At 42.5% G+C, this 25,575-nt stretch overlaps 1 protein-coding gene across 1 annotated transcript in view; it reads left to right on the plus strand.

Annotated features, from left to right (window-relative positions):
• The window catches only part of brf1a (BRF1 general transcription factor IIIB subunit a), a 131,013-nt gene that overhangs the window by 94,720 nt on the left and 10,718 nt on the right, over positions 1-25,575 (plus strand). The window contains exon 17 of the mRNA XM_028565554.1: positions 24,290-24,341. Within this exon, the coding sequence (XP_028421355.1) occupies positions 24,290-24,341 (52 nt within the window). The remainder of the gene's footprint in view (positions 1-24,289; positions 24,342-25,575) is intronic.

The following is a 25,575-nucleotide window of genomic DNA, read 5'->3' on the forward strand; positions in this document are numbered from 1 at the left end:
TTGAGCCATTGTTCTTATAGAAATATTGATTTGTGCAGCTTTAAGGTTCACACATACTTAGTTATTGTTTGATTTTCATCACACGCAGTGAGCGATTAACCGAAGAGCCCAGTCCAGTATTTCTTCAACTTTCCTACTTTTATAGTCCTCTCTTGACCTCTCAGATTTCTGTTGGCGGTCTTCAGATTGTCTGCTTTTTGGTTTTCCTGTGTTTCCTGTTTGAACTGTGTCTGTCGGATCATCTCTGTCAGTTTTCCTTTTTTGCCTTGAAACGAGTACTTTGACTTTGTGTGTTTCCTGGCTGATGAGCAGACTTCAGAGCTGTGTAGAGACAGGCCTGCAGCACTTCTTACTCTTCTCTTGGCGTCTGTCCCTCTGTTATCTTGTCTCTTTACGTCACTCCATTTCACCTCCGTCCCTCCCTCCCTTCCTCCCACTTCTTGTCTTCATCTTTCACTCTGTACTCCTACTAACTCAGCCTTTCAGAGCCCTGCTGTACTCACCGTACTGGACAGCCTTCAGTTTTCAGAGGTCCCATGCACTCATTCACTTCTCCTTTCTTTTTCTACCCCCTCCTTCTGTCTCTCCACCCTCCACCTCCTCCAGCCAGCTGCCAAACAGACCCTCCCTGTTCCCTCCGTCCATACTGGAGGATGGAAAAGCACTCTTCCAGAAATAGCCCAGATAATTGCCCTCCAGTGATATTTTTTTCCTCCACTCGCTCCTCTGCTCCTTCATCTGTTTTTTCCCTATTCAAAGCTTTTTTTCCTCCTACTGTTTTTAGAGAAGTTGTCTGATTCCAAAGCTTTTCTTTTTAGGGGGTGGGGGTGGGATGGGGAAATGAAAAAGAGAATTCCTTACTGCATTTTTTCCCTCCATAGAGAGGAAAGAGTCAGGGCAACCACTTTGGTTTGTGTTTGGTTTTCCAGAAATGTAAATCGGACCCACAGGCTTAGCCAGCGCTGAGGACAAACTGGAGAACTCTGCAGTTTTGTGGCCAGATGTTGCCTCTGCCACCACTGCTGATCCACGGCTGTGCCAGAGGACGGGAGGAAAAGGAAATGCTTCCCATTTTGGTTTTTCAGCCTCTCAGAGCAGGTGTCATGAGAAAGTCAAAAAGGCATGTCTGCATTAAAAAATAAATAAATAACACAACAGAAAGAGGAAAAACTGCAAGTAGCTCCAGTGAACCCTCTACCCTCAGTGAAGGGAAATGGGTTGTCAGACTCTGCAGTGTGCATCATATTTTCCTGCCCGTCTCTCTCTCTCTCTCTCTCTCTCTCTCTCTCTCTCTCTCTCTCTCTCTCTCTCTCTCTCTCTCTCTCTCTCTCTCTCTCTCTCTCTCAATAGAGGAGGATGTTTTTCCTTGTTATGCGACCAGCTGTGTTAGGGAAGGCTGTATAATTTGTCTGTGGTTTGCAGCCCCTCCCTGTAAGCCTCTGATCTCCCCCCCACCCCACCCCGCAAACTGTGACCAATGAGCCGTTGGATGTTGGTGGCGGTTAGCAGAGAGAGGGTCCTACGCACACACATATTCTGCAGCAGCCACGTGACGTACCACATTTTGCTGATGAGATTTAAAGCTTGTTTCTGCAAAATGTGAAACTTTTTAGGAATTAAAGTTCAGCAAATGTTAGTTTAAAAAGCTGATTCCTACACGTGGTTATTTGTATAGCCCGCATCTTTACTTGAGTAAAAGTAGCATTACACCGATATAAAAATGAAATTAAAAGTCCTGGAAAAACTTTCAAGTAGTAGTATAAGTATACAAAGCAATTAAGTACCCTTTCAGAGTGATATAATGTAAAATTGTAAAAGTACAGTTAAAATCAAATATCAGCTCTTCAGGAGCAAAATATAAAACTCCCAAAACACAGAGAAAACAAAAGCATTAAATAATTATGAATGTCCAATAAATTAACAGCAGAATTTCAGTATTGCAGCTTTTATTTTATTGACTGTTTATTTGTATAGGGACAGGTATGTAGCATAAACCTCTGCCACACACCACATACAGCCCAACCCTAGATGGGCTGTCAACTACTGTTTATACTGCTGGGTAGTTTAATCTATGACAATGTATCACATTTTAGAAGATAATTAGTAAAATCCTAATCTGCATGTAAATACAGCTGTCCGATAACTGTAGTGGAGTACAAAGCACAATATTTAAAGTACTAGTATAAAGTAGCATAAATTCCCATAAAAAAAAAAATAAAGTACAGTACATCAAAAATGGTACTTAATTGCAGTACATCAGTAAAAGTACTTTCTGTCATTCCCAAGCTCTTCATCCCAGAGGGCTTTATAATCAGTAATAATGTACACTATTTGACTTCCTCTACCCGTCCACCGTTGGATAAGAACAAAACACTTTCATCAGGAAATTGAAATGGTAGAAACTCTTCCATGTTTAATAGGTGTTGCATATTTTACACCGAGTGGACAGAACAGAAGTAGCCATCGTACAATGTAAAACCATTTATTTTACGAGTCCTGTAGATTCTTGGTAAATTCCCGAGAAGTTTTCGTGGTACAAATTCTGAGAAAGTCATGAGAATCATGACCGTTGTTTAGTTAGTTTTGTAATTTCTGTTTGGAGGAATTAATTCTAAAGAACTGTTAAAATACTGGTTTGTAAAGGAATTTTACATGTTCAGCTGACCTGCTGTTTTGTGAAGAAGTTAGAATTTTAAAAAAACTATTTTAATTGACATTGCATCCATTTCTGTCACAATTAGTACCAAATTACATCCCAGGAAACATAAAAATTAACAGTTGGCTTTCTTATTTTAGAAGTTTATGGGAAGCAATGGGATCCAACCGTTAAACTGTTACGCAGCATGATGTACTGTAAAGAGGAACATCTGAACTTTAAACTTAAGAAAGGAAACCAAACCAAATAAGGAATTATACATCTGTTACTTAACAGCAGTCATGCATGATTTAATGGCTTGATGAGATAAAATGTTAACATGAGCTCGACTCCTCAGTGATTTGGATACTTTAAGTATTTTGCCTCCCAATCTGTCCAGTGATGCCATGTTGTGCTAGTCCATACATACATGACAGTACATGCCAGAGGCTCACAGGCCTGTGGAGATTTTTCCACTGCTGGTCGCATGTTAAACGCAGCACATTTCACGTACATTTACATTTAGGTTTTTAGCTTCCACTCGTATCTACAGAGACGTTGACATATTTAATCTCCCCCCGCCACCCTTCTCAGACAAACCCATTTCTCATGAAAGAAATGAGAGCATGGCTTTGATTCTGGACATTCGGCTCTGCTCGCAGCAGCGACAGCAGCTTTCCCTCCGCAGCCTTTTCTGTCCAAACAGCTTTCAACGGCCAAATCTTTGTTCTGCAGCGCGCCTCACGCTGTAACTAATGGGAGAGCCAGGGCTTGGAATTTCGAGGGGAACTCAAAAACTGGGCCATTTGGAAAACGTCTCAGTTTTTATCCACAGCTTAGCCACGGAGAAAAATGAAGAAAAAAAACAGCCCAGCCAGCAACTGAAAATGTAGACATATAATAGTTGATACTATTGTGGTAGTTCATGGCCTCACAGAGCTGCAGCTTAGCAGCTGAAGACTTTCCCCCTGGAGCCACAAGAAGGGACGCTTTAACACTGGAAGACATTGAGATACTTCCTCTTTTGTCCCTCTTTATCTTCACTCTCAAGTCGGTCTCCACTCTTTTAAAACCCAAGATGCTATATTAGTTTCATTTTAATATTTTATTCCCCTTCCCTGCTAAGTTTTTATTGACACCATCCCCCCAGCTATTGCCAGTTGTCAGCCAGTGGCTAAACTGCCTCCCTCAATCGCCTTTTCAGCTCAGGCTTAGTCTCATTGGCAGTAAGCTGATTAGGAACGAGCCACTAAGCTTGGCAGAGACTGATAGCCTAACAGAGAGAGTCGCTGTGGAGTGGAGGAGTGAGGAAGGTGAGACAGACGAGAGGGAGAAAGCCAGTGGAAGGATATAAAGTGAGACAGACAGACAGTAGGGGAGGCTGGGAGAGTAAATTAGTTTTGTTTTTTGTGATCGACTTTTTTTATTGGCACCATCAGACATACAAAACAAATTCCACACCGTGTTACAGGTAATAGCAGATGGTGCACAGAACAGATCAACACAAATTGAACATAAACCCTCTCCCACCCCCCACCCTCTGCGGTCTCGAGGAAAACAAACAAATAGAAACCACACCTTGCCTAATCACTCTCCTCTAGTTCTTGTGGGGCTGAGGTCATTAGGTCACATTTGTGCTGCTGCGCTTTCCCATAGGCTGATAGTAGATCATCTGGCTTTGTTAATCCTTGCTGTAGAGAGCTCAAGCATAACTATGTCTAGAAAATACGCCAACCACTGTTTTATACAAAGTGAGTGGGGGGCTGCAGCGTTGAGCTATCATTTTCTTAGTTGCAGTTAATCCGGCTACCCAAATTTTCCTCTTTCTCCCAAGCAGGTGTAATTTAGAGTTGTCATTAAGTAACAGAACATTCGGGTCAGTAGGAATTCAACATCCTATCACATCAGATGTTATTGATGTTGTTTTATTCCAGAACTCATGCACCTCACTCCCAGACCATGTGCAGGAAAGTTCCAGTTTGTTCAGGTTGGCAGAATGTACAATAGGGAGTGGGAATCGCTTTAGATACATATCTATATGTCCTATGGCATATGTTGAAGTGGATCTGCTGGTGATTTGGGTTCTTGGAACAGTGGAAAATGTTGTCCCAAACTGTCTCCCAATTAATTACATTCCCCTCCGGGCTCAGCTCTCGCTCCCATTTCTTTACTATTGGGAGTTCTCCTACGGATACACCCTCCCCCGCCGGTCTAGGTGAACGCTGCAACTCCTCACTCCCTAACTATAAGCTTTATTGAAGAGGAGAGTTTCAAGGTTACTCTTAAATGTGGTGACCACTCGCTGTAGCAATGCGTGTATAATGATGCCCAAATATGTAATTTTGCTTTGGGTTGGTACACTAATGGCTGATGTCTGGACATTACAGATTTTATTTTGCCTTATGGCTTGGGCTAACGGTTCAAGAGAGATTCCAAACAGCATGGGGGAAAGCAGGCATCCCTGTTGTAAGCCCCGCTTGATGGGGAATGGATGAGAATGCAAGGCATTGGTTGAGACTATGGCCGTGGGATTTGCATATAAAGTATGCATCATGTCAATGAATTTGGCCCCCAAACCAAGCCTCTCCATTACTTGCCACAAGTAGTTCCACTCTAGGTGGTCGAAAGCCCTTTCCGCATCCACTGATAGCACTGCTGCTGTTGTTGGAAGGTTTTTGGCTTCTTCTATTACATGAAATAGTCTGCATACATTGTCTGCAGCATGACACGTGGGTATGAATCCTGATTGGTCAGGGTGGACTAGCTTCTCGATAAAGCGCTCTAGGTGGAGAGCCAAGACTCAGCCAGTTTGGCTCTAAATTCTGAATCAAAAGCTGTGGTCTGGAGAAGGGAATTATTAAATTGCCATCTCCTAGATCTTGGTCCTAACATATCACAATGGAATGTGGTTATCAGCGCATTGTGATCAACCAGAATTTCTGGTTCTATTGCTATTGTGTGTAACATTGCCTTAAGCTCACTGGAGCACAAAATATAATCAATGCGGGAATGGGTGAGGTGACGTGTGGAAAAGAAGGTGTAATCCTTGCTAGTAGGGTTGTGCATCCTCCATATATCTGTAAAATGGTGGGATTCCACAACTGCTTTAAACAGGTCTTATATATGTCTCCCCCTATAATTAGTGAATATTCATTGAGAGAAAGCAATTCATTGGTTAGGCGCGGGAAAAAACTTTCATCACATGTAGACGGTGCATATACTGAAACAAAGGCTATTTTCCTACTCCTTATCTTGGTACATATATAAGATATCCTGCCGCATTTCCGCGACAGTAACACAATGGAGCCCTTGCTTTTGGTGTCGTCACTAGATGAGGCAGCAACCTTGAAGTATTTGCTTCTAGCATGTATCTCGTGTTGTGCTTCTTCAGGCTCCCGATGCCACTGGGTCGTGAATGCGTCGCAGTCAGGTTGCATCAGATCACGCACCGTAGCTCCCTCTGTCTCAAGCCCTGGTGTCTTGCAGCGAGGCATTCATTTCCGTTAGTGCTCCCTTTATTGCATTGTAAATCACTGATTCAAGCACCCTTAGTTGCTTTTCCAAGACCTAAGCGATTAAGTCCTCCGTGTTCGGAAATGCGCTAGCATTGGTCGCTATATTAGCCACCGCTCTGTTAGCCGTTGCCATGTGTGCAGCTTTTGTGTCAGAATATGTAGCTTAGACGACAACGGGACCGGTTTTCTCGCCATTGCGGTAGCTGGTCAGGCGATCTCCCAGTGGCATACATTTTTGTAGTTTGGCCTGTGTAAGGTTAAAATGCTCTGTTGTTTGGATGGAAGTGCAGGGTAGAGCTGAGAATGAGCACGAGAGAGGACGGAGGAGCAGCTGTTCCAGTTTGACCCCCGTGTTGAAGAGGAGGGAGTCTGGATCGGCCAGCGCAGTGTCGTGAAGCATTACAGAAGCGAGAGTGGCTGACGGTCAGGAGAGGCATAGAAGAGATAAAGTGAATGCCTGTGCTTTAGTTGTCATGAAGTACGCCGAATTGATGAGCCCTTGTGTTCAAGAGAGAGATGCAAAGCCAAAGAGAGCACTCAGGATGGAAGACATGAAAGAGTGAGGGAAACTGACAGATATGAGAGTTGTATTTGCTCTGAAATGTTAAAGTAAACAGAAATGGAAAGGAAGCAGGACCTTTGCAAGTTAGTCGGCAGAAAGAAAAGCCTCTTATCTAGATGCAATTTAATACACTTTCATTTGCACTCAAGGTAAATGAACAGTCCTGCATTAAGGTATTAGACCACTAGGATTGGGAATCATTACCAGTACTCTGAAAGTGAAACCGATACCAATTGAGTACTTCTTTTGATACCCATTGTGTGAATGGAAGCACCTCGGCACGCTGAACTGCCACCTCTGTGAAATACACCATGCTTGACTTGACCACACCACAGACTGTATGGGCTGTAGCTGCGGCGGTACTGGGCCAATCACACGTTGCATTAAATCAAAGAACACCAGCACAGCACTGCTAACACTGCAAGCAAAACCATACTAATAATAATTAAAAAAAAAAATGTTTTTCTAAATCTGTGTACAAAAAGGATCACATTTAGGTATCGTTTGACTGGAGAAGTTTGAACATTACTTGGTACTGGGTTATTTCAGTGTACTTATACCCAGCTCTATAGACTACGTCTTCAAGATATAATCAGGGGTGCACATAACTGGTACGCAAGTACGCATGCGCGACAAAAATCAGGAATGCGTAATGCCACTTGTGTTACTACGCGCCTTTGCGTACTTGATCGATCTTCTCATCTAACCTTACACATGACACGTTGCTTGTCAACTACTGTCAGAGATGTCCAAAAAGCAACAGACATTAAGCAGCTTGTTTGGCGTTTTGCCACCTACAAAGAAACGCCAACTGGAGCCAGAGCCGAAGAAAAGACTTTTTTCCGAAAAGTGGCTCCAAGATGTGCAGTGGCTTGAAGCTAACTATGAGCGCACTGAAATGTGGTGCAAGATTTGCCGCTCAAATCCACATCTAGCAGACAAAACAGGTGCGTTTTATAAAGGCTCAAAGAATTTCAACCATCCTTTATTTGACAAACATGAAAAGAGCAAGGAGCACACGAATGTGGCGCAAGCCATTGCTAATAAACAAGCTAGCCGAGAAGAAATGTCCAGTCGCCCACTTGTCAAATGGCGAGACAAGCTGAATGAAGAACAGCGGCAAGCTCTGTTAAATATTTTTTTCTCCTCGCCTTCCATAAAGCTAAACACGTACGTCCCATGTCTTCATATTCTGAGGATGTTCCTTTACTGAAGCGGCTAGGAGTAAATGTCGGAGGTGCATATCATTCACGTGAAGGGGGCACACGGATCATGCAGAGCATCGCTCACGCCATCAGCGGGGAGTTACGAGCCAAGTTGCAGATTACTGAATTTTGGGGGCTGCTTTTTGATGGATCTGAGGACATCACAAAAACTGAGCAGGAAATCGTTTACATTGTGTCTGTGTCCAGCAACGCAGAGTTTATTTCGGACTTTATTGGACTGATTGAATTGGGTGCTGACCAAACTGCGCAGGCCATAACAGACGGACTTGTGAGACTTTTCCAGGACACAGGCTTGGATGACTGGACAACAAAGTTGGTTGCTGTGTGCACAGATGGGGCTGCTGTCAACGTCGGTATCTACAACGACGTTGTGCCAAAGCTCCGGCAACTTGCTGCGGTTGGAGACTCCCTTGTGCACATTCTGTGCACCGCACACACACTGGAGAATTGCGCAAAATCAGCTGATCGCAACGTTCCTTACTGTGAGACATTTAATCGCTCTGTGGTCAAGCTGCTGCAGTTTTATTTACAAAAAGGTGGAGCAAAACAAACTGCTGCACTGAAGAAGCTATGTGAAGAAAATGGGATCTCCTTTGTGAAACTCGGTAAGTTTCATAATATCACATGGTCTGCATGGAGGCATGAAACACTGTTAAACATATCAAGACTATTGCCAGCCATTAAAATGCAACTGGCTACGAGTGATAACAGTGACTTGCAGCATATCTGCACAGAGCGTTTTTTCAGTGCTTTCTGTCAGACATGCTTGACATTGGCAACATTTTGAAGACTACATCCATTAGATTTCAGAAGGAAAAGCTGACTATTGGAGAATGTAAGGATGAACTCATGGTGGTCATTGGACAGTTCACACTTCTGCTTGATGGTGAAAGCCACAGGGCAAACACTGTTTCTGATGCTGACAGAGACAAGACACACTTACTCAGGGGGTTAATTGAAGAGTTTGAAATCAGATATGACTCCCTCAAGTCATGTGATCATTTCTTAGTATTTGATCCTTCAACATGGCCTCAGGAAATGCAAGACCTCCACAGTTTCGGGGAAACAACAGTTTGCAGCATTTTGAAGAAATATGAGGCCACCTTGCAACTTGACAAAGATACCACTGTGACAGAATGGATGCACTTAAAGGAGGCAGGAAAACGCCTGGGAGCCTCTTCTGTGTATGACTTGGTCCAAATAGTAAATACAAGTAACCCAGATGCTTACTCCAACACTGTGGTTAAGCTGTCTCTTAAACTGCCTTTAAGCAGTGCAGCTTGTGAGAGGGGATTCTCACATCTCAACATAATAAAAACCAAGTACAGATCTCGTCTGTCACATGCTCGTCTCTCAGCCCTGATGCACATTCACCTGTCAAAGAAGACCACAGAGACATTTGACCCAAAGCCTGCTGTTGACCTGTGGATGGAGACAGCTAATCGAAGGCTCAATCAAGGACAGAGAGGTGCATCTTCATCATCTACCATGCAGGAAGCTGACGCAGAGGACAGTGGGGAAGACTGCACTTATTAAGACCACGCTACATATGGGGTGAGTACCAGACACCATCTGCTGGTACTCACCTGAGTAACTCACTGAAAAAGTTATGTGCACCCCTGGATATAATATAATGTTATACTCTTAATTGATCCCAAGTGGGGAAATTACAATTTACACTCTGTTTGTTAGAAATCACTACACACAGGTCTGGAATACACACAGACATGCTCAGGACCTATTCATGCACAAACGGAGAGATGTCAGAGTGAGTGGGCTGCCAGTTCTGGACCAGCACCCTGAGCGGTTGGGGGTACGCGGTGCCTTGCTCAAGAGCACCTGGCAGTGCCCAGGAGGTGAACTGGCATCTCTCCAGCTACCAATCCACACTCTGTACCAGCGACCCTCCGGTTCCCAACCCAAGTCCCTACGGACTGAACTACTGCCACCCCAATATGCAGGGTCTTCCTAAAAAAAACAGTGTATTGGCTAACACAAAAGTAATTCCTCTCAGTCATCACTTATGGCCCACTAGAAGTGTGTGGCAGTGTCTGTATCAGCAGAGAGCCTGCCCTCTGTATTTTCTTATTTTGCTGTGTTCAGAAGGCTATTTCACAAAACCTAGATAACCGATTAAGCCAGGATTTCCCGGTTATTCTGGCTCAATTTAGCTTGACTCGGTTTCACAAAAGCAAGTTACCGTGGAGATTTATTCTGTACAGCTAACCTGGTCCTGACCAGGCTAACAGCCAGGATTTATCAATCCTGGAGCCTTTTCTGTTCACTCAGCAGTGCTTTTACCTTATTATTATCAGCATGCATTAAAATACAACATGTACATATTGCTGTTCAGTTAAGCACTGTCATTATTTAAATTGTGACCATTATTGTTTTGAATATATCCTGGATTTATAAATTCTGGTTTTGTGAAACAGCCCCCAGGACGTTTCTGGCCGTCAGCTTTTGTGCCCTTGATGTGGCCCCCACACACGCACAAGCACGTATCCAAGAGGAAGCTATGAATGGTGGGCACAACGTCAAAAAAAACCAAATATTGCGAAATGCCAAGTAGATAAAGCTGCATATTATACATACATACACGTCACCGTGTGCAGTATGTGCTTGAAATCCCACAAGCCAACAGACCTTTTCATACCCAGTGTACTCTGAAGGAGAGAGAGGATTGGGTGACCGTGATGTGTCTTTGTAATGAAAGGTGAATTAGGAACACACTGATGGTGCAGTGCTGTCAGTGCTTTTATTCCGTTCACAAATAACTTGCCCCACAGTGGTGGTTTTTTATTATTCCAGGAAGTCAGTCTTTTTATAATTGAGGTTATTGATAGACATAATTATTTCAAAGTATTCAATAACTGTTTATACACATGTACTGTATATATCATTAACAGGAGGCTTTACAACTTGAAATGTATTAAATAACATGTAGAGACATCACTATATGATTATAACTATTCATTATCGCTTGCTTTTTAGTTATTATAGTTGTTGGCAAATACATTATACAATATACAACTACATCACAGTGTTACAGTGTCTTACAAAACATTGTTCAAATACATGTATTTAAATATTAAATAGGGGGGTTAAAATGAAGTGTTGCCCAGAATGGTACCTAATAATTTCAATTTAAGTAAATGTAACTTTTGCACAAAAACACATTAGCATCTTCACAGCTGATTACAATCCATTCAAAACCTTTTTTTAGTTTTGTCTCTTAGCTTTGAGGAGGTGAAGTAGGTAAAAGAGACACAAGGAGCTTTTAATAGAACGTAAAGAGGGGAGAGGGCGGAGAGAAAGAGAGATGGTGTCAGAGGGAAAGATAACGCTGTTGTAAACCTCGTTGTAAAACCGGTTATCAGTGATGTCTCATTTCCATCAGTTTGTTTGATTATTAAGATCCCCAATAGCTTCTGTCGGTCTTAAACAAAAGCTACTCTTCCTGGGGTCTATTATTTCATAAGAATATTACATAAGCTGGAATACAGACTGAATGACTGACCAGAAGCCTCATTTATAAGGCTGTCGCGATTACAGCATTACCGTTAGTCACATGACCCCCACCGCAAAGTCAGGCTTATCACTGCGTCACTGCTGTTTTAGTTTAGTTATTTTCAGTCTTTCAGGCGTGCAGTGTTCAGTTCAGCAGTGTTCAGTAGCCTATCTGTCTGTTTCAATAATGACAGTGTGCCTGCTGAATGCATGTGAGCAGAGCGGAGGGTCCAGAATTATTCACTCCTTCTTACCGAGCTGTTTATACTCCCGCTGCTTCCTCCCTTCTGCAGAGCACTGGCGGGATGGTGGGCGCCTTCACTTGCATGTAACCTACGCCGAGAGCCTGGTTCGGGCTTTGCACAACAGCTGATATTAAAGTTATTTTTTATAGCGGTAACCTTTTTAAAAGTTTAAATGACTTCACAAAATGTAAACCAACATTTCACAAAGCTGAAAACAGGGCTGCTTTTCTGACACCATGGAAAGTTAACTTTTCAGAGATACGTGGTTCTCACAGGACAGCGACACTACAAACCTGGTGATCTTATAGAATATGATTTTATGCTTTTACTTTTTATACTTTTAGGAAGATGTTGCTGATACATACTTTTACTTAAAGGTTGGTTTTGAATGCACTTTTACTTGTAGTGGAGTATTTTCACTGTGTGGTATTAATACTTTTACATAAAGAATCGGAATACTACTTGCACTGCATGTGGTTATATGAACAGATGGGGAACGAAAGTTTAAAGGCTCGTCAGATTCCAAAACACTACACATCGGTTTTTAATAGTTTGCGCGTAAACAAGACGACAACTCTCGTTACAAAGCCGTCTAAGGGGAATGTGTACTTGCACTTACTCTATTGGCTAACAGCATGTGCTGCATTGTGTTCCAGCAACACTTGAAACTGCATGGACAACCATGCAGTTTTTCGGTCTCATTGAAATGAATCAGGAGGCCTGGTTTTGTCACACAGTGCTGCTGTTGGCTTTGAACTCTTTGGACCTCTCGGCAGGATGAACATGTGCACTCACAGCAGCTGATTGCTCTCTCTGGCCCACAGGTAGCAGTTGCACTGATGCTTTTAATACTTTGACAAAGTGAAAATGCAGCGGTGGTTACAGGTCAGAGCTGCAGCAGTGTAACAGTAGGGCTGGGTACCAAATTCAATACTTTTTAGGCACCAACCTAATTGCCTCTAAAGGATCGAAAAATGCCTCGTCATTCTAGACTGGGTAAACCCAGCCCGATCTACCGGCAATTTGATTTCGCCCTGCAGCTCAGGCTGGAAACCTGTACATTTTTCTATCCTGCTTCCGTTATAAATGTGCGGGGACCAATCACAAACTGGCTCATCCACCTGGCGCGCTATTGGCGGATTTAACACTAGGACTATAGCGAAGCGACGGCAAGCAGCTTTTTGTTTACATTCAACATGGCGCTGTTTTAAAAGATTTCAAAGGCTTTTCTCTGAAAACGGAACAGAAACTTACCCTGGAACAATTCTTACAAAAGAAGGATGTGTTTGCCTTACTACCGACCGGCTTTGGTGAAAGCCTAATTTACCAGCTAGCCCCGCTGGTGGCCAAAAGAATGGAGCTCAGCTCAGCTCTCTGTGTGTGTGTGTGTGTGTGTGTGTGTGTGTGTGTGTGTGTGTGTGTGTGTGTGTGTGTGTGTGTGTGTGTGTGTGTGTGTGTGTGTGTGTGTGTGTGTGTGTGTGTGTGTGTGTGTGTGTGTGTGTGTGTGTGTGTGTGTGTGTGTGTGTGTGTGAGAAGTCACCCGGATCGTTGATCTGACTGGTTGAAGGACTATCCAATTGCGTACAGAGTCATTTGAACTAGGCCAGTTGATCACGCCTCTTGTGCAGTAGAAAACACAGAGCAGACTCCCCAGACTAATGTTCAATCTTAAAAGATTGAGCTTGGTCTGGTGATAGCCAGACTATCATCATTCAATTCCTAAGGAGTAAATCTCATCAGCGTCAGTGAGCCAATAAGCACGCAGCATGCTTCTAACAAGATCTAATAATGTTTGTAATTGGCTGTCTAACGTTACACGTCATAGAGACACTCAGGAAAAACTCCACGTTAAACAGAGAGACGGGGCTCACGTAGTAGGAGCTGGAAAATAAACAAAAAGATTATGCTGTAATATTGTAATTTCTTTTTCTTTTATAAATTTGGTGTTGAAAAAAGTATTGTTTAGGAACCGGTATCAAAGCCACCATATTGGTATCGGTACAGGTATGGAATATTTCGATACCCAGCACTATGTAACCGTCATGATGTGAAAGTGTAATAATTGTGCATGATGGAGAGTTGTGAGGAGGCCGGAGGAGGGATTCAGACTTTAAGAGCAGATTAGGAGGAGATGTGATTCAGCAGAAAGAGGAGGATGCTCAGCACACAAGGTTCTTTTTGAAGAGATGAGCTTCTCGCCCACAGTGAACCAAACCCTCTTCTTACCAAGTCACTGTTTTCAGCCTGTAAGAGTCTTATATTTAAAGTACGCCAGGCTTAGATTATTTCAACGTGTTGAGATATGAATCACCATCTGTCTGAATTGTCTTTGACCCCTGGTAACGCTATGGAGCGATGTTTTTACGTGTGGGTTCCCTTATTGATGGTATTGTGGGCGCTCAGGACTGCTTTTTTTAAATGCAGGATTTAAAAAGAAGTACATGTTTTTTTAAACATTTTTGTTGGGCCTTAAGAATGCACACAATTCATTTTTAATTGTTTACAAAAAGACTCCACAGGGCCTCTTTAAGCCCTTTGGTCTGTTGTCTTTTTTCATGAGTCCGATGAAATGTGTTGCTCATGCCAATGTTCAGATCCTGGATTACTTTTATGGGCTATGTGAGCAGCCAGTGCCACAAACAAACTAATTATTTCTGATTACAAAGGAATAGTATGTTTATTTTGATTGGAAAATGGCTGAAATATTCTTGCAGCGCTGCCTACTGGTTTTAATGGAGTCCTCAATGGCCTGAAAGATGCATTTCATTTTTGTTTCTGTTTGAGGTCATTTTTTTCTTGAGACAGACAGGAAACATGGGGAGAGAGACAGGTATGACTTGCAACAAAGGGAACCAGTGGTGGAACGTCACTAAATACATTTACTCAAGTACTGTATGCAAGTAAACATTTTGAGGTAAGATTTCATCTTTATACATCTACTTCTCTGAATTTCAGAGGGAAATATTGTACCACTACATTTATTTGGCAACATTAGTTACTAAGTACTTTACAGGTTCAGATTCTTACAAAATATTAACAATTAAAATATGATTATAGAATAAGCAGTATATACATGAATTAAAAGCTTCACCTTTACTAGCAGCAACATTAAAGTTATACACACATTAATCTATCAATGATTATAATTCAATAATGTGTATTATTCTAATATATAGTATATTCTGCATAACGAGTACTTTTACTTTGGGTACTGTAATTATATTCTGATGCTAATACCTTTCTACATTTACTGAAGTAAGCTTTTGAATGCAGTGGAGTATTTTCACAGTGTGGTATCAGTACGTTTAAGTGAATCTGACTGTCTTCCACCACTGCTTGTGTTACAACGGAGTATTTCCACACTGTGGTACTGCAACTTTGACTTCACTAAAGATCGGATTACTTCCGCCACTGAAGTAACTGCTGAGTTGCCGTTATGTGGTATGCGTCCTGAACATTATGTCACTAGGACGCCCCAAAAATATTGTTTTTATTACCGTTTTTGCAAGATAAAAAAAGAAAACAACAGAATAGACAACAAATGTTGTTTTTTCCGGAACTTTTCTCCGGCGGAGGCTGAACAGAGTGAGAAGTTCAGCACAACTTCTCATCTCTCCACGTGTTGTGAGATCTGGAGGTGGTCGGCAGCAACCTGTGTGTGTGTGTGTGTGTGTGTGTGTGTGTGTGTGTGTGTGTGCGCTCCATATGGCCCCATTGTTTTCCTCGGGGAGTGATTTATATGCGGCCGCTGTGTCGCGCGGTGAGCCCTTACTGTGCGTCAGGAGCCACTCCCCGCTGCTGTAAATGGTCGCCATGGAGACGGAGGTCTGCCAAGAAGTCTGCCGCTGCGGGGCCATTTGACCTCTGTCCTCCACAAGGGACTCCAAGACTCTCCCAGTGAGCGCAGGTTAACCGCCGCTGTCACGCAGAAAGCTCGTACCTCCAGCATGTCAGCTGGAGAGCGTTTCAGAGAACACACATAACATATGCTGCCATAATCATCCACTAAATATTGCCTCTGTTGTATTTCTGATTGATATCCAGTCCCTGTTTTTGATTGTGAGAGGCTGCTCTAACCTGACTCCGCCAGATGGATTGCTTCGCATTTGCTCGGCATATCCATCTGGGAACTTTCCGTTGGAGAACTTTTGGGAAGGGGCGGAAATCCTGGTTAGCTGATTGGATGAACCATCTGTTTATCACCTATGTTGGTGATAGACGGGCCAAATCAACCAATCAGATCCACAAAGCGTATGAAAATACAACCACAAGCCCGCCCCTGCTGCTGCAGGCAAAGCATAGCTCGTTAGCTCAGCATGCAAGCAACATGTCGGTAAAGGATATTTGCCGTTTGTGTAAGGAGAATTTAGGAATAAAAGACACCATTTCAGGTTCCCGGACCATATTCCAAAAGAAGGATCCAAGAGAAAAAAAGCATTAGCGAGCAGCTAACAGAATTAGGGCTACCGCTGTCTGGTTAGCTGATTGGATAAACCATCTGTCTATCACCACCTAAAACCGCCTCAAAACCAACGCTGATTGGCCCGGTCGTTTGGCTAACGGCTCCAAATTTTCTCTACCTCAAGATGCCAGACTGATCTGCGAGTGGAAAACTGGAGCTCGCCAGATCAGGACAGTCTCACGAGGCTAAGGCTGCTCACCCTATAGACTAGAATAAGACTCATATTGACCTTCTTTATTTATTCAATTCATTCTTTTTTCCCTCATTTTTATGAACTTTGTGCAAAGGGAAGCGGGACAACATTTCGCAATCATTTTCAAGATATATTCAAGAAATTCCAACCAAAATATATTTTTAACATGAGAAACATTTTCAAAAGTTTTATCAAAAAAGTAAATATATGCTGGATGAATAAAATTAGAGCTGAAATGAAACAGAACCCCAATTTAAACAACAACAAATTCACAAATGGATGTATTGTTTACTGTATGTCAAGAAAACAACTGGTAGATTAATTAGTAATGGAAATAATCATTAGTTGCAGCAGTTTCAAAAACGTAATGTGATGATTAGCAGTGTGATTTACATGTTTCAGATGATCTCTATTGTTGACTTTGAAAGAATCCTTGAACCAAAAGTCTAAAAATTCACTCCATCTAAAAACAAAGTGCTAGTTTGTTTCTGTACTTCAAGTAAAAGCTTTGAAAGTCAATGGAACATTTTCTTTTTCCGAATTGGCTCCAGCTGCACTAAAACTAAACTGAGATGAAGTCAAAGAGGTGACCTGAATGAGTGAATAGGAGTAGACCATCTGCCTCCCTAGAAAATCATTAACCCATCTACCATGTTAACAAAGGGCTCTAAAGAAACGGGACTAAAGTGCTTTACCGAGGACAGAGAACACATGTAGTCATGAATGCGAGCGGAGACAGTAACCTGGGTCCCTCTCAGGAAACCTGCATGAATTAAAGACTGCAGGGAAGTAAAATAAGGAGAAAATGAACATTTGATGAAGTGGGAGAGGCCGTAAGTTGTAGACTGAGCTGAGTAAAGTCTGGAGCATGGTCTCGAATACTAATACGATGTGATTTCCTGCTGATGGTGGGAAGCTCGTCCCACAGGGAGGGATTACAACTTTAAATGCCCACTTCCTTTTGATAAAGTTTTAAGAATTTCTGCATACTAATTAAAGGAACGTTTCCTTTACCAAAATGTCAAGAAATCCCCAAACTATGCAGCAAACGGGCGTTTGTTCTGTGGAGGACTTTGCTGATGCTTGTTTTTCCCCATTTCTCACATAATATCAAGAACAGGTTAAAGAAGCTGCAATGACTTTTTAACTGGTTATAAAACAGTCTCCATTTAATACTAATGCCTCTATTACCTCTTTTACACTAACGTGTTCAGCCCTTCTTTTGTCTAATGTCAATTCAAACCAAGCCAGTCAACACGGGTTGATCCCTGGGTAGTCTATATTGATGACGTTTCATTTGTGGGATTGTTCAGGTGCTGCCGGAAATTCCGCCGGATGTCCCAAATTTTTCGCTAGATGTCCGTTACCTTCCTAATTCTTGCTTGTCTTGGGCGGCACCAAGCTTAGTGCCGCCCAAGACAATTGTGATTGGTTTACAGAAATGCCAATAAACCAAAGCAAGTTTTTTTTTCCCCATCTGGGAATGCTGTGTGGACTAGCCAGACCCTCCTCCGCAGCGATGTGGAGGAGGGTCTGGCATTGCGAGACTTATGCCTGGGTAACAACCCAGGAGCGATGCATACTGGTTACCTTGCGTGCTGGAAACGTGTGTGCAGTTACACGTTAACAGCTAACATCACAACCTGGGGAGTGAGAGAGTGAGAGAGAGAGAGATTATTTTTAATGATAGTTTCACAGCGATTCCGTTCTAAAGCGCAAGAAAATAGCCCATCAGACACTCAACAGATGGTTTTGTGGAGACAGAAGCTCTAGTTTCATTCTCCTCTGCATTTCTCTCAGTGCAGGTACAGTGAACAAGGAAGTACTCTACTCTAGTATCGATTTATGATCATTTTACAACGAGGGGATAACATTTCTCTGATAACATTTGAAGTGAAGTTAGGCTTTGCTGCCGGCTTCTCGACTCATTTAAAAAAAAAAAGAGACGTGAACTTTGGTATTTTAAAAGCTTAGATGGAAGGAGGCAGTAGTAGAGCAGCTACTCCGGTGTTCTGTGAGGTAACATTTTTACCTTGAAGTCTGCTGGCTTCAAAGGGAGCAGAGATAACTGCTTCAGTTCCCCGTCAGAAAGGGATGAATGCTTTATTATTATTCTTGGATTTGAAAACTATTGAAAAACAATGTTTTTATTTGTTAATTGTACATTTATATTCTTTAATTTGTTATACATATTTAATTTAATCACTTTGTTGTTTCTCTATATTTTGTAATTTTTCTGTCCTTTCACCTTTCATTGTTTTACTGCTTAGTTCCTCCTCCAGCCCTCCTGTGAAGAAGCTACATTTTGTATACAGTTCAGTTTGAGAGACGTTTATTGCATAATATATGTGTAGAATAGAAATATCGTGTGGTGTATTATACTTCAAAGAAGAGAACAGAAGAGGGTTGAGAAACATGTTCCTAAATTGCAGCTTATAAAGTTGGAAACATCAAAGCTTGCAAGTAATTCTGTTACCCGCCTCTTGTTTTTAGTTTGAAATGCTTTTTTCTTTTCTTTAACGTTATTTTTAAGTTCACTTTAAGGTCCATTCAGTGATACATTCGTCTGTGAATTCAGTTGTAATGGTTTCTTTTTTTACCTTTTCTTTTTGCCGTAATGCAGCCGGAGCTAGATGACAGTAGAGAGTAACGCTGCTGGGTGAGGTTAAAGGGCGATTTCACTGCACCGCCCCAGAGTCAGAGAGGTGAAATCGGATTGGATCTTTGGAATTTAAGCATTAAATAATGTCAGGAACTGAAGTGCTTCTAAGATCAAATGTTTCAAGAATAAATTTTTTTTTGTTGCTACAAGGTCTGGCTTTTGTAGCGGTGGGTGGGGGGGGTGTATAGCGTGTGATCCTCCCCATTTGTGTGATTAGTGGTGTGCAACACTGTGATCCTTCTGTCTGGTCACACCACCAGCCTCTGACGACTCACACACACAGAGTCAACACTGCCTTATAACACACTACGATACTTTATGAAATACACAATATATGATAATTATATAAAACTGTGTGTGTGTGTGTGTGTGTGTGTGTGTGCGCAAAAGTGTCAGTGTTTAGCCCACAGCCGTCAAGTGCCACCCGTCTCAATGAATGGCTAATCTCTGTTCACATGACCAGTCAGGGCCCCCAAAAATATTAGCAAAGGACGAACTGAGCCCCACAGTGCTCAGCCGGCCGCTAAATGACCCAGAAATCCCATCTATCTGGAGAAATGTCACAGCTCTCATCAAACGGCCGCGGATGGGTTACTGGGTTATTAAATATTGCTGTGTGTGTGTGCGTGTGTGTATGTGCGTGCGCGCAGTCAATGGGGTCAGTGCTGTACGGACCAGCCAGCCAGAGCAGAAGAAAACACAATCAGTTCTTTTGGCTTAATCTGCATCTTCTCCTGCCAAGCTGCACACCAGCCCACAATGCACTGCAGTCTGAATGGACACAACTCTCATTTGTGAGAGAGTGTGTGTGAGTCTGCATTGTATGTATACTTGTGTGTGTACTTTCGTCTCTGGGAAAGTATGAGTGGGCACCACAGTTAGTTGTGTGTGTGGGTTTATTGTGATTATGCCTGATTTAATTGTGCTGAAGGAGGCTGTGTGTGCGCGCGTTTCTCTCTGTGTGCGTGTGTGCCTCGGAGGATCCAGTCCCCAGCTGGAAAATTGAGTTGGAAGCTCCGATTATTATCTTCATTTATGTACATCCGAGCTCATCGCAGAACTAATTTTATTCAACCCCCAGTTTGCAGATAATTTCTCCTCTCAGTCTCATCCTTCCTTCTCGTCATGTTATTGATTGGATTATCGTACGAATAATGAAATTATTCCCTTTTACATTGGTTTGTCTCAGTTAATTTGTGCAGCGCTAAAACACAGAAGCATGGTGGGAAGTAGAAGTTGATTAAAATAAAATAAACGGATGCAATCACCAGCGAGCAAGATTGAAAACAACAAGATGCTTGTAGGAATGTCTCACCTCGATGCTAACGAGCTAAACTACAACAAAAGCAGCATAAACGACACACTGCACGATTAACAGATCTATAAGATGACAGGGGCTGTTACATTAATGTGAAATGGCTCTAATGCAGGAAATGAAATCATGGGAGAAGTTAATGTGGTAATGAGAGAGAGAGGATATGTTCTGTGTGTGTGTGTGTGTGTGTGTGTGTGTGTGTGTGTGTGTGTGTGTGTGTGAGAGAGAGTGTGTTTTGACTGTATACACAGCAGCAGCTCCTGGTTTCATTATGCAATATCTCAGTGTAAAAGACTCCAGAGACTCTCAGTAAGAATTTCAAATGAAAATATTTGTAATACTGAACAGGAGAAAGCATTGGTTTCAATTTGGCTCACACAGTTTGGTCCTGTTTGTGTGATTGCGGATTTGGAGGATTTTAATCTGTCTACGGATAGATTATTGTGGAGTATCCTGAATAACCAGTGTGTTGGATTTAGCAAGGGGGGGTCCATCCATCCATCCATCTTTGCCCGCTTATGCGGTGTCCAGCAGGGGACCCCAAGATTCCATCGGAGTTAATGAAGCAGCCGTATCGTAGGCTGAATCACCATTTAACAATGATTTGTCAGAAACCTCTCTTTACATCAATAACAACTTATTAATAAAAACCAGACTATAACAACTGCCAGCACGAGTATTGTGACTATCTGAGTTAAGCCCATCTGGAACTAGAACCATCAGAGTCTGCTAATGAACAAGTGGCTTCAGCATTAAGCAATGAAATGAAAATATCTATCTTTTTTAATCTATATTGTTTTGTCCCTGAGCCTGAGGTGACAACTTCAAATGTCTTGTTTTTATTCGACCAGCTGTCCGAAATGCAAAAAATACTCAATTGCAAGGACATAAAATCAAGGAAAAAGCATTTTACCTGATGAATGACTAGAATAATGAAATGGTCTCAATATTTTCTGCTGATCAGCAGAGCCATTAATTGACAGTAAATGTTAGATGTTGGTGAACTTAGCGTGTGATAACAGCGGCTGCGACCAGCAGGGTCCGGGCAGTTTATCAGTGACAGTGGGTGGAGGATTGGGTGAATTATTTGTGTTCTATTGATTATTGATCCACATGTAATTGGAGTCACAGGCAGGTCAACGATCTTTGATGAGATTTAATGCGATTTCTCAGATTGTTCTTTGAACACCTCCCCTCTTTTTTTCTCTTTTCTTCTCCCACCCTCCTCCCTTGCTCCCTTTCCAACCCTTTTCTCCTTATTACCTCTCTCCTTACCTCCTTCTCTGCTGCCTCGTACCCTCAATCTCTCCGCCCATATTTCCTCCTCGGTGCCCCGAGTCCATCTCGTTGTAGCTTGATCCTTTGTACCCTCTATCCCTGTGCCCTCCTTCTCCTCTTCACCCTTTCCCCACCTCTCTGCCTGTTTGCTTACCTTCCTCTCATCCCTCCCTCCTTCCTTTCCCCCTCCCTCCCTTCCTCCAGTCTCCGGGTCAGGGCCCAGGGGAGCGAATATAGGCTTGCACATGTACCGGGGCCCTGAATAGTTCTCTCAGCGGGGAGCGATTCGCCGGCCTGGTTGGGATTTTCTAATGAGCTTTGAGAAAGGAGGGGGGGTAGTGTTGCGGGTGAAGATGCCACATTCTCTGTTACCCATCCTCCCGCGTTCCTTACCCCCCCTTTTTTCCCCTGGTTAAAGCACATTAATTAAAAGCTCAGTCGCGTTCTCTCTCTTATCAGTGAGAGTTGAGCACTTACTGTAAGCCTCCAGGGAGGGCTCAGCGCCGGGCCGGGTGGGCAGGGAAGGGGGCGGGGAGCCTCCGGGAACTGTGCTAATTCCAGCCACTGGGACGGTGGGGACGGCTGCTAAGGAATTACTGCCGGTGGTACATTCATGGCTGATTATCTCTGTGACTGTCTAGAAGAGATTGTGCTCACAGACAGCCGGTCTGCCTGTCAGTCACAGTTCTGGTCTCATTTTGCATTCACACACACTTTTTTTTTTTTTTTTTTCTTCTGTCGCTCCCATCAGTTGCTGGGTAATTTGAGCCGGTCGCCTGAAGCCAAGAGACACTCAAAGAGCAGCGGTAGTAATCAAAATGAAATCCTCAACCTTTATTGTGTCAACCGTAAATCCTGCAATAAAGAGAGTAATGAATATATAAATATATTGTAATACAGGTTGCAAGGAGCCCTCGCAGAATGTTAATAATATCCAGCTGTGCCCTCTATGAAGATGGCAAGAGTCAGCAATAATTGTTGTTCAGTATGACTTTTAATATTACAATGGTTATTAATAATTGTCTCACTTTTTTCATCCCCTGAAGTCGGCTGTGATACCCACGTTTTTTCTTGCAGTTACCAGTGCCTGTCCTGGTTTAAGATTAGGAACACATACAAAGAATTTCTTTTCTTTTTGCTCAACATCTTTTTGATGGATTGTTTCAAATTTTTTTGTACAGATGTCCTTTGTGCCCAGCGGATGAATCCTAATAACTTTGGAGATCCTCTCAATCCTTAAAAACTTCTTTGTCCAATACTTTAGTTTATCATCAGATACCTGCAAATCTAAAAAAAATATCCAATCCGCCTTAATTGTACTTTAATTAGTGACTGTTGTTATGCTAACATGCTAAACTAATGTGATGAACATGCGAAACATTATACCTGCAGCATGTTACTATTGTCATTTTGGGCATGCTGAATTTAGCATTTAGCATAAAGCACTTCTGTGCCTGAGTGCAGCCTCACAAAGCTGCTAGCATGGTTGTAAACTGTTAGGGTCGGTTTCTGAACAGCCACACTCAAAGGCAGAATGAAAAGCCTGCTGTCATGAAGTCGTGGGAAAAGCGATGTTTTTTTAATATGGGACGCCCATTTTCAGACTGTCTTGTGGAAGACATTCAAAAAGTGAAAGAAATAGTGGTTTTATGAATAAAAAAAGAGCTTGAGAGAACTTCAAACCCAGCTTACCGTCTCACATCCACAAAGCCGGCCAATCACTGCGTGAATTTGCAGTGTATGTTGTAGGGCTGTAGCGATACACTAATCTCACGATACGATACACGTTATTCAGCTCACGATACGATATATATCACGATATTCAGCCAACGATACGATACATCTTGTGAGTGTTCCATTTACTTGGATTTAATTGAACTGAAAACATCAATTACACAATATATGTCTCTAACTGGACAGAGAGTCTACAGCAGGGATCATCAACTACATTTTTTTCAGAATTTTTCTAAGCATTCTGGCGGCCGGACTTTCAAATAAAATAAAATAAAATGAATTTATACCTAATACGCCTATTCTTTTTCACTTTCTTACTGAATTAATGCTATTTTGGGGTGTTTCTGAAGCTTGTCGACCACCCAAAAAGCACTTCTGGTGAAGTTCACTGGTGCCTTTTAGTCCTGTCTTCTAATTCAAGAGGAGAGTCTGATCTCAGGCTTGCCTTAAAAAAGAACAAGTGCATACACCTCTTAGATTTGATTTGTCATTAACAGAAAATAGCAAAAAGAGATGCATAATTGAAAGCTATTCAGTGACGAAAGTGTATTCAGAAGAAGCCTTTTAATGACACATGGCTGTCCATTACATGATAGTGCCTTAGCCACTTTAAATACTAAGAGTATCAGTATTGGTACAGTGATTCTGGCCCTGGGATTACTTGGTATCAGATTAAAACCACATTCTTTGGTCTTTCCCACCCCTAGTTAATTGCAAAATTTGGTATCCCTTACATTTCTACATTTCCAAATGAAACAGATGATGGCTATTTGAAACTTTAAGATAGAGAGCCTTATGAATTCAACATCTTTAAATCCAAGATGCAAGGTAGCAGATTAGGATACCTTATATGTCCAATAAAAAAGTGAAATGAAGGCAGCGAATGAAGATGTTGACAAAATGTAAAATATAAAATGTAAAGGTTGGCACTGTGTTGTTGTTTGTCTTGCAGGTTGCAGCCGTTCATCAGCGGACAGCCCAACAAGAAGCTGGCTGTGGAGCAGGTGAGCCTTCGTCCATCCTCACCACATCTGCTCTTCGTCTCCGTCACTCAATGCCCTCTGCTTGGCCTTCTCACTCGCCCACTTAGACCCTGCTTTGCCCACACACACACACACACACACACACACACACACACACACACACACACACACACACACAAATACTCAGTCACCCAGTCAATCATTCGAACAGATAACTTCCCCCTTTCGCTTTTTCCTCTAAAACACTCACTCAGTTATTCACTCACTGTTATCTTCTCTGTCTCTCTCTCTCTCTCTCTCACTCACACTCTCACTCTCACACACACACACACACACACACACACACACACACACACACACACACACACACACACTGTGAGTCACTCAGCAAAGGGCTGCTAGGTCGGATTCAAACCCGGGCCACTGCAAAGGACTCAGACTTCATGGGGCGCACACTCTTACTGGGTGAGCTAGAGGCCGCCCCCATAATACTTCATAATTCATTGCTGGTTTGGGTCTTTGTTGACGATAAGAAATTTAGAGTATCACTAGACTTTGAACTTTTCCAAAAGAGATCCAAACCCAGAGGCTTCCTGTCTCCACATAATGAAGCTGTGACTGGAACGGAGGCTGTAATTCCCCGTCAGTTTCTCCTGCTCGGCCATTAAAATCTAATTGCTGATTGCTCAGATCTCCTTCAGAGCAGACGGGCGATAAATGAATCTCCACTCAGACCGTGTGAGAGGTGAACCTCACTTCGTCTTTGTTTGCCCTTCCATTATTACTCCTCCTCTGCTCTCCTTCTCCCTCCAGGGCGTTCACTGCTCCTAAAAACCTCTGACAGGGTCTTAAAATAAATACAGCCTTAAACTCAGACATAAAAATGTCTTAAACAGCACTTTAGAGGGCTTTTTTTTTTTTTTTACCGGCCTGCAGTGATGGGTTTCTGTTGGCCCATCGTCAGCTTTTAGATGAATCCAGAAAGAAATATGTTCCCTATCTGTTTAACTAAACCCAGTTAAACGTCATGTCTTTGAACAGGATGTCCTAATGCTGCGCATTTACAGCTCCACAGCTTTCAGCAGCCATCTTCAGGGAGATACAGGCCACTTTTCCCAACTTTGTTTCTTAATTTGATTTTAAATTGGACCCAAATTCAATCACAGGTAGCTTCACATCATCTTCAAAGTCTTAACAGTGGCTTTCTGGACTTCATATACACTCTGTACTGTCCTTTTTCTATTCCCCCATATCT

Source organism: Perca flavescens, chromosome 20, assembly GCF_004354835.1.
Source record: "Perca flavescens isolate YP-PL-M2 chromosome 20, PFLA_1.0, whole genome shotgun sequence".
Lineage (NCBI taxonomy): Eukaryota > Metazoa > Chordata > Actinopteri > Perciformes > Percidae > Perca > Perca flavescens.